The 14815-nt window shown below is 41.5% G+C and overlaps 1 protein-coding gene across 2 annotated transcripts; it reads left to right on the top strand.

Moving 5' to 3' along the window:
* Positions 1-870: 870 nt before the first annotated feature.
* On the top strand, positions 871-14761 carry LOC137342731 (stathmin-like). 2 transcript variants are annotated; one of them, XM_068006887.1, is made up of 5 exons: positions 871-952; positions 9600-9683; positions 10438-10610; positions 13671-13862; positions 14272-14761. In XM_068006887.1, the coding sequence occupies exons 2-5, from the start codon at positions 9665-9667 to the stop codon at positions 14326-14328; spliced, it is 441 nt and encodes a 146-aa protein (XP_067862988.1). In that variant the 5' UTR covers positions 871-952; positions 9600-9664; the 3' UTR covers positions 14329-14761. The 2 variants fall into 2 exon arrangements, with proteins under 2 accessions (XP_067862988.1, XP_067862989.1); XM_068006888.1 differs by lacking the exon at positions 871-952 and adding an exon at positions 2611-2718.
* Positions 14762-14815: the final 54 nt, after the last annotated feature.

The following is a 14815-nucleotide window of genomic DNA, read 5'->3' as shown; positions in this document are numbered from 1 at the left end:
GCAGCCAATTTGTGCACAGCAAGCTCCCATAACAGCAATTTGATAATGACCAGATAATCTATTTTAGTGATGTTGGTTGAGGGATAAACATTGGCCAGGACACTGGGGATAACTCCCCTGCAATTATTTGAAAAAGGCAGTGGCTTGATGATGTATTAAAACACAATTTACAGCATTGTATATAGTGTTTTTGTTCCCAATTTCCCCCCTCCTCTCAGACTCTTTGCTGGGGTACAGGGAACCATGTGCCCTCCTGTATCTCTCGCCCTTGTGGCTATTCTTCATGTGTGAGCCTAAACAATGAGTGGAGGTGGGCTATTTCACTGTGAAAGGCATCACAGCCGCAGTAATCAACAAATGGAGCGAGGTTTGGCAGCCACTTTTTGCTTAGAGCTGCTCCTCCCTTCTTTATCTGAATGGCCTCACTCCAGCCTGGATGGAAGCTGACCAGCATGTCCTCTGCGCCTGCGCACCATGTAACAATTATTAAAATAAAATTGCTGGACTATAACTTGGTGTTGTAAAATTGTTTACAATTGTCAACCCCAGTCCATCACCGGCATCTCCACATCATCGAAAATATGATGATCAATCCAAACGCGTCATCGGCCGGCAGACCAATAGCAGCGCCGCACGGGCCGGTGCGCGACGCGGCCAATCACCCGCAGCCAGGACGCGGCCTCAGCCAACCGCGGCCGAGCGTCTCCGGTCACAAGCCAATGGCAGGCTATCTCCAAGCTGATTGGTCAGCGGCCGTTGCCAAGGACCAGTAAAATCGACGGATTGAGCCACGAGAGGGGGCGGTCTCTCCCGGGTTGTAGCCAATGGAAGAGCGCCGGCGATGTCACGTGGCGTGTTTTTGGCGGTTTTTATTCGGTGGAGGGGGGGCGGTTTCGAGAGCTGGTTTGTGCGGAGCGCGGGAGACAAAGGGAACAAGAGCCAAAGAGTGAGGGTAAGGGCAGCGGGCAAGCGCGCTGTGGAAATGTGCACACACCCCGAATAGATGGAATTAAATCAATTTCAGCTGCAGGAGAATTCAGATTTAGCTTTTAAAAAAAGTTTTACATTTTTTTGTTAAAGTGTTCATTATAATTTGGCGCCAATGCAACAGATCAGTCTGGGAGTGAGCGGGCTAATTGGGGTTAATGCATATCTGCTGCATGCAGGGGAATAATGCAATGTTTGGGAGACAAGTTCTTTGTTGTAAGGTTACGGCGCGAAAGAAAATTAGCACTTATTTTATCGAAATGGATGTAATTGTAGACAATTGATGCATGTAACCGAAGGGGCTGCTTTTCTTTTGTTAGAATTCTTAATTATCCAGGGGCGCTTATTGTTAATTGAAACAGACACAAAGAAAGGAAATGCAAAGGCGGGGGGGGGGGCTGCGTGTTTGTTTGAACAGTATGTCGGATCGAAGTGAAATGAAACGGTTTAATAAATTTTAGGGTTTGTTCTGACCTGTGGGGGACTAGTAAAACTATTCTTTCAAACTAGAAATTGATGCAGAGCTATACAATATTTTTTTCACGTAAATGAACGGGGGGAGCTAATCGAAGGAACAACAAGGGAGTGGCACTTTCTAACCAGACATTGAGGGGAGGGTAATTAAAATGACTATTTCTAGGTGTGAATTGCAACCTTATTACATCTAATGTGTATATTTTTTAAAAAGCTGTATATTGCAACATCCTTTACACCTGTTTGAATTGTTGCAGGCAGCTTGGCAAATTTTGTTTTGCAGTTATTTTTCTGGCACTCGTCCTTGCATTATTGGTTGTTTTTTCCGTGTGATCTTCAATTCCAATGTGCTTTTGTCCATCAAGAAATACAGTGGCTCTTTGTCCTGAAATAACGTTTCTAGATTGCTTTTCCTGCCTTTGCACAAAGGGGGCTTTTATGAAACGCTCTCAAATGCAAGCCAAGCGCTTTATAGAATTTATATAAAAATAGGATTCTGGCTCAATTTTTCCAACGGCTTTTTAAAATAACGGACCCCTCCATCCAAGGACAATGACTGTTGCATACCTGCAGTTTTAATGTGGGGAAATTGAGTTTGAGCAAAAGCCCCCATTTAAGCAGTTGCTGTGAGTGCAATGCTGCTTTTGTGCCGTTTTTGGGTGGGATTCAATCCATTTGCTTGCATTATTTGCAAATGCTTGGACTGCTGCTTAAAATCGAGTTTTTTTGCAAAAGCAGTTTTCAAATCTAGTTACTTGGATGGATTCATAGTCTGATTTTTAGGCTGGTTGTTGCTTACTGCTAGTCATCTTGCTGGTTTTGAAGCATTAGGGTTATCTAGTTTCACAGCGTATCTGACACACTGTACAATATTGATTTTAACCTAGAAAAAGCGTTTGACGATATGGATAACACACCAAAGAGGGGTATTTCTGTTATTGGGTATTGATTTATACACTGACACCGTAACCTAGTACCAGAACAACTGGATTTTCTGTCCCTCCGCATTCAGCTGAATAGAAGGAACATATTTTCACATATCTGCCAGGCTAAATGTATTGCCACCATTTTCTTAAGACTTTTGGCTTCAGGTGGCGCTCGAGTCCTATTGCTGTCTGTATTAAAACCTATCAACACAGATGTCGGGATATCCTGTCTCCATGTACAGTGGCGATTGTTTATCGTGGGTTAAAATCCTATTTTGCCCCAGAAGGGCTTATACGCCAGATGGAATGAATCAGGTTGGAAATTAAAGTGGTAAGCTGTAGTCTAGATACATATTAAAGCAATATTTCAGGAGCAACTAGGCAAAGTGATGGCGGGGGGCGCGGTTTGATTTTCAGTTTTTTGCAAAACTGATGGGTTATGCGGTTGCCTTTAGAAGCAGCTGCACTTTTTCCTCCCATACCGAAAGTGTTTTTAAACCATTTGAATGCTGTCGGATGACGGAGCCGCGCGGGCTCGCGTTTGTACAGCGGCGGTCGGTTGGTTTAAAAATAGCTGGTGCCGGCGGGCGGCCGTTAGCCCCGGGCCGCTTTTGAATGCACGAGGGTGGGGGGGGGGGGGGTCGGTGGGTGGACAAGATGGACCATATGGCTCTGAATACATTGAGTGCAGCAGTGTCCAAGCTGTCCTGGGTTGCTTGGGTATACACACATGCAGCCTTACCTAAATCAACACTCCCATTAACTTCAAAAGCAAAAATACTGCGGATGCTGGAAATCTGAAGTAAAAACAGAATGCTGGAGAAGTTCAGCAAGTGAGGCAGCATCTGTGGAGAAAGAAGCAGAATTAACGTTTCAAGTCGAAAACCCGTTCTGACGCAAGGTCTTCGACCTGAACCGTTAACTGTTTCTCCCACTAACTTGCACGTTTATTCAGCTGTAGCGAAAGGATGCGGTGTTCTAATTTAGGATTTTCCCACTATTTTGCTAATATGGCCCTCCAATACCTCCCATGCACATGAAATGCAAATTGAGTTGCCTGCACCCTAGTTCGAATTGCGAAAGTTTACACAAGCTGTACTTCACATACCCTTGCAATAGTGGCTATTGATTGAAAGAACATTTTCGTGTATACGCGATTGATCATTAATACAACAGTGGCATTTGAAGATTACAGTTAGTATTATGGTATGACAATTCAATACCAACTATAAGCCCCTTGCAATATACTACTTTCACCATGAAACAGTATTGGTCTATTGGCATCAGTGAATTTCCCTTGTGTTTTACAATCAGTAAATATACAGTACCTTGGGTTCCCAGGCCAGCAGATGTTTAACAGTTGGCTCTATACCAGTTTTTGAGCATGTCTTGATGCCTTAAGTGTGTGGATTGTCCAACAGTCCCAAAATCACTTCTCATTGGAGAACAGCTCTGTTGTTCCTGAAACTGAGCCAGGGAATAAAAAGGAATTTGATCTGGTGAGTGGATCCAATACTGATGCACTTGTACATTTGATTAGATCTGCATGATGAATAAATGGACACATCTTGTAGGGCAAATGAGTTTTGTGATGACATCTCCAATTACTATGTTTATGTAATCACACACTTGCTTTGTCCTTTTCGGATTCCAGAAATTTGGTTGTGTGGCCCAACTGCCTGCTTTGCTGGGTTTAAATTGCCATTTGCTTCTCTTGGAGGCCTGTTTCTAAAATGGCGACAGTCTTTGTGACTGTTCTCTTCTGTGGAAAAATTGCAATTAAGATATAAAAGCAGGGAGGGTAAATGCCAGGAGTTGGCTACTAGAATCTGAACTTTAAGAAAATATAAAAGCATAATTTTGAATTTTATGTAATCATACCACTCATTTGTTTTCAGAATACTCAGTAGTCTAGTGTAATTTACAGTAGAGACAATGCATTGACTTTTAATTGTAAACAATTTTACAACACCAAGTTATAGTCCAGCAATTTTATTTTAAATTCACAAGCTTTCGGAGATTTTCTCCTTCACCAGTCCATCACCGGCATCTCCACATCTTGACTTTTAATGGCAGTGTACAGTTCTATAACACAAACTTGGCTTTATTGTGTTTAAAGGAATTTATGTAGTCATGTCTTAACAGCCAATTACTATTAAGCTTAACCTGCTATGGGTGCAGTAATCTGAAGATGAATGCAGTCAGTGTGATACCAGACTTGAATTTCCACTATTTCAGTAGCCACAGTAAATGGTGCTGCCTGTTCTCTAATCAACACCATCAATGTGCAAATCATTTCAGTCTGTAATCACACTCAAGTGATTAAACACCACCAGGTGCTGGAAAATTGCATGGCCAAGGGAGTTGGTTTTCAGTTTTGTGAAGCTGAAAAACAAAACAGCTTGCAAGTAACATTCAATCTTTCTGTTGACTATCTTGTTTGGCTTCCTCCAGGCTGCATCTGGACTTTTTTTTTGTAAATCTTCCCTTGCTCACAGACTGGCTCCTTGTCAACAACAATGGCATTTTATTCTTTCAAGTAATTGCATGTTCTGATTGATTAGGAAGCTTAGAATTTTTGGCAAAGAAAACACAACTTGGCTATGTTCAAGTCCTATTTGCTAAGTTGCAACCAGCTTTTTCTGTGGATAACCACAATAGGAAATACTGTTTCTACTCTTAAATGGTTTATAAATCACATCTTGGGATCAAGCCATTATAACTTTTTTAAAAAGTAACATGAAGCAAGAGTCTTAAACTAGTATCAATGTCTTGTCCACCCACATGAGGTACTGTTCAATCGAAAACTTGGTTCCAGAACAAGAATCTTGCCTGATTTGTATGTGTAATTGAAGCTTGTATCTCATGTATACAATGAGTTACAAGTGAAAACTACTAGATGCATCAATCCTATTATTTGACTAAAAAGATTGTATTATAAGGATATTGCTGCACATGGGACACTATTTTGGGGATCCAACCACATGCCAACTTCTCTGCTTCACAAGCCCAATTGTATTAAGAGGTGAAATGGGGAAATTCAAAAGACCATGGGTGTGAACTCCAAAGGTTAGTCAGTGTGACTCCATTTCCCAGGTGACACATGCCCTGAGTCCCACAGGTAACAGTTGTATGTTCTACAAGTTTTTTGTTCCAAAGTTATTCCAGTAGCTATGTCTATGGCCCTTTCAGCTGCTTATACCTGAAGTACAGCACCACTAGTATCCTGGTGCTGGTCCTATTTATCTCCTCTTTACACTAACTAACTGGTAGAAATGATTGTCCTTTGCTGTATCACTCTGTAATTTGGGTAGTAGCAATTAACTTTTGCTGAGTATTTGATGCTGCAAAGCAGCTATTATGAAAGAAAATTAACTGCACATTTTTAAGCTTTTCTTCCTTGACAGTGTCAAGAAATATGTGCTGTTTTGAGATTCTATTTTTGCTGAACACTTTAGAACCAGAAAAGGCCATTAGGCTGACAAACCAACATTTTATTTCCCTAGACCTCACTACCTCCAATTGTCTCCTGTAGTTCTTCTGGATCATGTATCCCACAGCTCTGGCTGTTGCTTCTGACTCCTTCCTAACTACAAGTTATTATAAGCCAAGCAGATGTGAACTATTACTGTTGCAACTTATCTGGTCTGAAAATGACAAGCTTTCCCAAGCTTGGCTGCAGTTTTTCTATTGCAATGAGGAGACAGTTCATGTTGTGCCTATATTTGAGGGTTAAAGTGGGGGTTGGTACAAGCATAAAACTAAGGATTCCAGGTGAGGATACTCCAGTAGCCTTGTAACAAACATTTATCTTTTAGCTGTATGCTTGCTGATAACTTGCACTGTGACTGGGATTCTGGCTCCTGCTCTAGGTTGGTTGTTTTATGTACTTGTGATGCAGTGGCAAATGCAGAATCCAGTGCAGGATTGGAAAGTGAATTATTTAACCTACCTCCTGGACTGCCTTAAGCAGGAGCTGAACACTAATCATACAATACTATACATGACCTCTAATCTTCTGCACATTTGGCTTTCACTTTTTTTAAAACCAGCATAACTGGAAAGGCTTTCCTTTAAATATGCCCCTATGTGCAAATCCAGATGTATCTTTCCCCCTTGCAGTGTTTTAATTAAATGTCCCTACATTGGATGGAGTGGTGGCTTCTCTGAGCATAGGAAAGTTTTCCTGCCATTTGAAGGTAGAGCTATTTATGCCCTTACAACTTCAAATGCTGTTTAAAAATCCAACTGGACCAAAAAGAAGGTATTACCTTTTTGTGGGTTGCTGTATATGTTTTTACAACTAGTTGGGGCTCTAGTAGATTTAAATGGTGCATGTTGGTTTTCAGACCAAAATAATTCTAAAGATGGGAGTGGCAACTTTAAGCTCTCCCAATGTGGAACAGATTCTTGATGCAAAACTTCTCTTGGAAATCCTGATGTGACACCAAATGTCAAAGGCTAGAAAAGTAGACACTCAACTGGATTTTTGATGGAGCTGTGTTAACAGCTATCCAGCAGGTTACCAAAAAATACCAGATGGACTTTTTTAAAATCAGAGTCCCACAGCTATTGATGGGACATACGCCATGAAAATCAAGATCAGGCATATCATATTAAAATCTGTTGGTGGGTCACCAAACTCCATATAGTGCCTGTGGGTGGTGCTGATGGGTATTTCCAATTGGAAAATGTATGTAACTTTTCATCTTAGCAGCTCTTCTAGAAACACTCAGCAGGTTAGGTGCTCCTCTGTACTGGCTATTGAAGTGTGCAAGCACTTCCACCAAATAACAATCAGGTGGTTCTGCAGCAGTATTTCCTCTAACCACAGCATTGGAGTATCAGCCTGAATTAAGTTGAAATTTGTCTTGCTTACCCAAGTAAGCCCTTACTAACAATACAGTTGAATACACCCTCTGGCACCACTCCTATGTTCTTGCTGATTTCTGGTTCCAGTGTCCTAATTTTGTGACTACAAATGTAAACCTGAAGTTGCTGGTCCTTTAGCTGTAATACCTTGCTGCACCTCTGGCCTATGACTTGAGCAGTAAAGACTCTACTGACACCTGATTGAGGTGCTCCCTCCTTTCCACAGCATTGCAAAGTCCTGCTGGTGTCTGACAAACAGCAGCCATGTTGCTGCTTGCCTTGATATTTTCCTTGCTGGCCTAAATCAAGTTAAAACCTGTCTTGCTGTAGGTCCAAAAAAGTTTGGCAACTCTTGTACTGATTCTCCACTCCGAAGGGGCTGGCCTCAACCCACTCTGGGTGATTTTTGTTTGTTGGGTAGAACTCCTGGGGAAAATGACTTTCACTCACTCCTGTTAATATGCATTTATATGCTGCCACTTGTTTTAGATGGGAACTTCCTGCCTGTCCCATTGGGTGCCTCATTCAATGTGTGAAGTGCAAGGACAATGAATCTCTGCTCCAATTTCCTGAGCCTGGTGCTCCTGGGATGTTTGGCAGAAGAAAATCGGCCCCAGTATTTTCTAGTCCCATTTTGACTTTGCAGTGAATTTTAGAGGTAACACTGGATGTGTTAAGTGTCTAGTTAGGAAAACATAAATCCCTTTTTCTGCCCCCCTCCCCCCATAGTCTTGTCAAGTGTTGGTCTGTTTGTGGCTGGCTTTAGTCTGTGGACAAACTAGAAATAACCACCCCAAGGTCACTTTTTAAATTTACTTTTAGATTGATTTTAGTTTGTAGGACCAGCTAAAATAGATATGTGGGAGGTCAGATAAGTCATCTCCTTAACTACAGACAGTCATAAACATGCAATATTTGGTGAAGTGAGAGTGACTGCCCTTGACATCAAGGCAGCATTTGACCGAGTGTGGCATCAAGGAGCCCTAGTAAAATTGAAGTCAATGGGAATCAGGGGGAAAACTCTCCAGTGGCTGGAGTCATACCTAGCACAAAGGAAGATGGTAGTGGTTGCTGAAGGCCAATCATCTCAGCCCCAGGGCATTGCTGCAGGAGTTCGTCAGGGCAGTGTCCTAGGCCCAACCATCTTCAGCTGCTTCATCAATGACCTTCCCTCCATCATAAGGTCAGAAATGGGGATGTTCGCTGATTGCAGTGTTCAGTTCCATTCGCAACCCCCTCAAATAATAAAGCAGTCTGAGCCTGCATGCAGCAAGACCTGGACAACATCCAGGCTTGGGCTGATAAGTGGCAAGTAACATTCGTGCCAGGCAATGACCATCTCCAACAAGAGAGTCTAACCACCTCCCCTTGACATTCAACAACATTACCATCAACATCCTGGGGGTCACCATTGACCAGAAACTTAACTGGACCAGCCATATAAATACTGTGGCTGAGAGCAGGTCAGAGGCTGGGTATTCTGCAGCGAGTGACTCACCTCCTACGAGGTCAGAAGTGTGATGGAATACTCTCCACTTGTTTGGATGAGTGCAGCTCCAACAACAGTCAAGAAGCACGACACCATCCAAGATTAAGCAGCCTGCTTGATTGGCACCCCATTCACCACCCTAAACATTCACAACCGGTGCACAGTGGCTGCAGTGTACCATCCACAGGATGCACTGCAGCAACTCCAAGGCTTCTTCGACAGCACCTCCCAAACCCGTGACCTCCACCACCTACAAGGACAAGAGCAGCAGGCACATGGGACCAACACCACCTGCACGTTCCACCTCCAAGTCACACACCATCCCGACTTGGAAATATATCTCCATTCTTTCATCGTCGCTGGGTCAAAATCCTGGAACTCCCTTCCTAACAGCACTGAGAGAACCGTCACCACACTGACTGCAGCGGTTCAAGAAGGCGGCTCACCACCACCCTCTCAAGGGTAATTAGGGATGAGCAATAAATGCTGGCCTCACCAGCGATTGCCATGAACTAATAATAAAAAATTGTAGTTGAATGTGCTTGGGCTTTATGTTGAAAATATGGTAATGCTTCCAGAAGTGCACTGCTCTCATTTTAAGGCTCCTTATACTATATTGTTGGAATGTGTTTAAGACTGCAACTATGGACCTCATTACTCCCTCCTACAAACTTCAGTCTTTTTAAGCTCAAGCTTGCATCACTACTTCCTAATTTAGCAATTTAAAAAAACTGCAGGTGCTTTGCATCTGAAATGCACAGCAGGTCCATTTATCATGTTTTACACTTGGAATATAAATGGTATTCTGAAACATCAATAATTAACCTATTGCCCTAATGTTCTGACCACAGGATCTGCTGCTCATAGGACAACTTTCAACACTTGACATTTCCAGCTCGTCTTGTCTTGTTCCATCATGGCATCAGCATCAGCTGGTAAGTAGAACAAATGTAGAATTTGAGTCTCCATGAACTCTGAACTTGTAGCCCAACAGCTAAGTGGGAGAAAGGTTAGCCTTCAAAAGATTAAAATATTCCTTGGCAATTGATCAGGAAAAAAATTCATACAGATGAGCACTTCTGGGGAAAAATTGGACTGATTGGTTCTTGTCTGTACACAAGTGTAGTTCATTTTTGCATTTTATAAAACTATATTCTTAGAAAAGAACACATTTGTTTGAGGCTCAGTCATAAACTTTTCTTTACATGTAGAATAAATTGAACTTTATTCCACCAGTTGCTGTACTATGATGTGTGGTTTATAGCCTTGGTGGTAATCTAATCTTGATTGAATTTAAAAAGATACAGCATTACCACCAAGATGGAAATGCAGGACTAAATGACCTGACAGATGGTGAGGTTAATCTTACTGAATCCAACACTTCCACGTGCTACTATTCCCACAACTGCAGAACAATGGTGAACTGTCACTTGCACAGTGTTTTGTCAACCACAATAAACAGAATGTCATGATACAATAGTTAGTCAGTTGGCAGATTGAAAGTTTAAATGGTTTTATGGATTCAGTTTGGAACACATTAAAATGATATGCCTGTTTTTCTTGTCACCTGTGACAATATTTGAATGGATTGTGTCATGATGGCATTTTGCTTGACCAGTCATTCTTTGAAATTGCATCAAATGCATCAAACTGGTTGGAGTGTTGAACATTACTGAATAAATGTCTCAGATATCCAGGTGAAAGAATTGGACAAGCGGTCTTCAGGCCAGGCTTTCGAATTGATCCTGAGCCCACCTGCAGCTGAAGCCATTCCAGAGTTTCCCCTCTCTCCCCCTAAGAAAAAGGAACTGTCATTGGAAGAAATCCAGAGAAAACTTGAAGCTGCAGAGAGCAGACGAAAGGTACACCACACTTAATGAAGTTGTTCCTGTAATTAAGCTAAAATTGCATGATTACACACTGGGTCTGGCAAACCTATTTTTCAATCTCCTAAGCTACAGATGCTGCTGAGCTTGATTCAAGCACAACCTTGCAATTGGCTATACACTGCATTTACCCACTGAACTGTCAAGAGACTCTCCAGGAAGTACTTCAGTAATTTTCCACACTACTTTCTATCTTGTAGCAGTTTTAAATGCCTCCTCTTAAGCTTTCAGTGTTGTACTCTAGTTTACCTTTTTGCTGCTAACACCATCTATATAAATGTTTTAAGTGAACTTCCACCTTCAACCATTAACTGTTTGGCATCCACCTGTTGCTAAATGCCAGGTATAGAACTTCAAAATCAATGCTGGAAATACAACTGGTCAGTCAGCAACTGAAAAGACAAGTTGACATCTTTGGTAGAGACTCTAAAACTGGATAGGGAAGGAAAGCCAGCCCTTTTGCACTGATCAAAACCAGAGAGATAATAAGAGTAACAGATTATGGTTGCAGATGTGCTAAATAAAACCAGAAATGAGTGGCTGAAGGATTTAATAGCCTGGGGGTAGAATTTGTTCAAAACAAACTGGAAGAGTGCTGGATGATGTACAAAGGATATCTCAATTAGGGTTTGTAAGTGAGATGGGATAATGTTTTTATAGATTCCATTTCCCCTTTGTCTTAAACAAAATCAAAGGAATCTTACAACACCAGGTTATAGTCCAACAAATTTATTTTAAAATCACAAGCTTTCGGAGATTATCTCCTTCGTCAGATGATTGAATCATCTGACGAAGGAGATAATCTCTGAAAGCTTGTGATTTTAAAATAAATTTGTTGGACTATAACCTGGTGTTGTAAGATTCCTTACATTTGTCCACCCCAGTCCATCACTGGCATCTCCACATCATTAAACAAAATCATATAAGGTGACAATGTATATCAACCAGCACTTTTTTGCATCTTTCCAGATTCAAAAAAATTCCAGGGCTATTGTTCAATCAGCTGCATTTTTTCTTCATACTGATGCTTCATGAGGGCTTTAACTATTCTCACACTTTCCTTTCATCAATTCTGTAAAAGGGCTGATACATCTTATGTTCCCAGTACTGATGATATAGTTACTTATGGGGTCTCCAAACAACTGGAGTTTTAACAGATGTGTCCCAGGACGTTATGGGAGGTTAGGGAGGAAATTGCAGGTCCCCTAGCAGAGATTTGAATCATCGACAGCTACAAGTGAGGTGCCTGAAGATTGGAGGGTAGCAGATGTTGTGCCTTTGTTTAAGAAGGGTGGCAGGGAAAAGCCTGGGAACTACAGACCAGTGAGCCTGACATCTGTAGTGGGTAAGTTGTTAGAGGGTATTCTGAGAGACAGGGTCTACAGGCATTTGGAGAAGCAGGGACTGATTAGGAACAGTCAGCATGGTTTTGAGAGGAAAATCATGTCTCTCGAATTTGATTGAGTTTTTTGAAGGGGTAACCAAGAAGATAGATGAGGGCTGTGCAGTAGACGTGGCCTACATGGACTTTAGCAAAGCCTTTGACAAGGTACTGCATGGTAGGTAGTTACATAAGGTTAAATCTCACTGGATCCAAGGTGAGGTAGCCAATTGGATACAAAATTGGATTGAAGACAGAGGGTGGTTGTAGAGGGTTGTTTTTCAAATTGGAGGCCTGTGATCAGCGGTGTGCCTCGGATCGGTGCTGGGTCTGCTGTTATTTGTTATTTATATTAATGATTTGGATGAGAATTTAGTAGGAATGGTTAGTAAGTTTGCAGATGACACCAAGATTGGTGGCATTGTGGACAGTGAAGAAGGTTATCTAGGATTGCAATGGGATCTTGATAAATTGGGCCAGTGGGCTGATGAATGGCAGATGGAGTTTAATTTAGATAAATGTGAGGTGATGCATTTTGGTAGATCGAATCAGACCAGGACCTACTCTGTTAATGGTAGGGCGTTGGGGAGAGTTATAGAACAAAGAGATCTAGGAGTACAGGTTCATAGCTCCTTGAAAGTGGAGTCACAGGTGGATAGGGTGGTGAAGAAGGCATTCAGCATGCTTGGCTTCATTGGTCAGAACATTGAATACAGGAGTTGGGATGTCTTGTTGAAGTTGTACAAGACATTAGTAAGGCCACACTTGGAATACTGTGTACAGTTCTGGTCACCCTATTATAGAAAGGATATTATTAAACTAGAAAGAGTTTACTTGGATGCTACCGGGACTTGATGGTTTGACTTATAGGGAGAGGTTAGATAGACTGGGACTTTTTTCCCTGGCGAGTAGGAGGTTTAGGGGTGATCTTATAGAAGTCTATAAAATAATGAGGGGCATAGATAAGGTAGATGGTCAAAATCTTTTCCCAAAGGTAGGGGAGTCTATAACGAGGGGACATAGATTTAAGGTGAGAGGGGAGAGATACAAAAGGGTCCAGAGGGGCAATTTTTTCACTCAAAGGGTGGTGAGTGTCTGGAACGAGCTACCAGAGGCAGTAGTAGAGACGGGTACAATTTTGTCTTTTAAAAAGCATTTGGACAGTTACATGGGTAAGATGGGTATAGAGGGATATGGGCCAAGTGCAGGCAATTGGGACTAGCGTAGTGGTATAAACTGGGCGACATGGACATGTTGGGCCGAAGGACCTGTTTCCATGTTGTAAACTTCTATGATTCTATAACTGTACATGAGTTTTTCCAGTGTGTACAGTATTCATATTAAAATCCTAATGTTTGGACAACTGAACAGATCTTGCAGATGTAGTAATCTTTGTATTGATCAGATTTTTTCATCTAATGGCCCATGTGCTGTACATATTGGGCCTACTTCATTTATAACTGAGTTGTCTGCAAAGACCACTTAAGATATACAATGGGGAATTCCTGCTAGTTATTGGTCAATCATAAGTAGCAATTTGGATATTGTATACAATTTACAATAAATGTATTGGTAATGCCTAAAAACTTAAATCTCTTATGCATCGAGGTGTGACTGACAATGTGGCCTTGTGGTTGAATTTTTTAAATTTTTAGTCACATGAAGCAGAAGTGCTGAAGCAGTTGGCTGAAAAACGAGAGCATGAAAAGGAAGTGCTTCAGAAAGCTATTCAAGAAAACAACAACTTCAGCAAAATGGCAGAAGAGAAATTGACCACCAAGATGGAAGCCAACAAAGAGAACCGTGAAGCCCAACTGGCGGCCAAACTGGACCGCCTACGAGAGAAGGTAATTTTGAAGCTGATGATGCATGTTGTCCTGTGGTAGTTGCTGCTTCCCTAGTAGATTGAAATAAGTGCTAATTAACATAGGGCAGCACTAAAATGTACCAATACAATGTCATGTTTTTTGTTCCTTTTCCCCCTTCTGAAACCAAATTGTTGCTTGGCTCCATGATGGTGGTCCCTGAGCCATTTTTTAATTGAGTGAGCTTAAGTGAAGGATCAAACTATTCCCACCAAGCTCAACTAGACACTATCCTGTCCTTGCACACTGGGGCTCGAACACTTGGCATACTTGCTCAAGTCAGAAAGTTACCAACTGAAGGAAGCTAATGCTTGACTAGAAGAATTGTAAAGACTGTAGTAGTTTATTGATCCATGGGTTGTTGTAATTTTTAGAATTTTTTTCATTTTAGGAAAAACGGATGGAAGAAGTGAGGAAGAGTAAAGAGATCAAAGAAACTGAAGACTAACTCCTTGTCCCCTTTTTTGGTTTGGAATTTGAGTGTTTTCAAACATCCAAAGATTTTTTTTTAATGGCCAGTGTGTTAACAAAAACTCACATTTGTAATAATGCTATTAAGTGTGCAACTGAGCCAAAAAGCTGACCAGAGGACAAGGAGGGAAGGCTTGTATTTTGTATGTTTTCCACCTTTTTAAAGCATTCTTGTGGGTTTTTTTCTGATGTAGATACTTGGAGTTGCTGCATCTTTTTTCTACTAGTAGTGAATTGAATGGGATTGCTGGTTCAGGTTAGTCCTTTGTAAAATGTGTAATTTGCAGCATGCTTCAGTAATACTGCTGTTACATGCTAATGTGTTACATGTCTAGTCTATAAGTGTGTAACTGTGTAAACCTGCCTAACCTGTTGCACCTGTCTTGACTTCAATAAAACTGCACAATTGCTGTTGGTTTCTTCTTTTTCCAAAGGGAGGAATAGCACCTCCATCTTTTAAAGGT

The sequence above is a fragment of the Heptranchias perlo genome, chromosome 26, assembly GCF_035084215.1.
Source record: "Heptranchias perlo isolate sHepPer1 chromosome 26, sHepPer1.hap1, whole genome shotgun sequence".
Taxonomy (NCBI): Eukaryota; Metazoa; Chordata; class Chondrichthyes; order Hexanchiformes; family Hexanchidae; genus Heptranchias; species Heptranchias perlo.
This window is presented reverse-complemented; position numbering and strand designations above follow the sequence as displayed.

What these genes read in the sequence shown, in the direction of transcription:
- LOC137342731 (XM_068006887.1), top strand. An exon ending in CTGCAGAGAGCAGACGAAAG is followed by an intron (nt 10,611 to 13,670) that starts GTACACCACACT and finishes TTAAATTTTTAG; the next exon opens with TCACATGAAGCAGAAGTGCT. An exon ending in TGGACCGCCTACGAGAGAAG is followed by an intron (nt 13,863 to 14,271) that starts GTAATTTTGAAG and finishes TTTTCATTTTAG; the next exon opens with GAAAAACGGATGGAAGAAGT.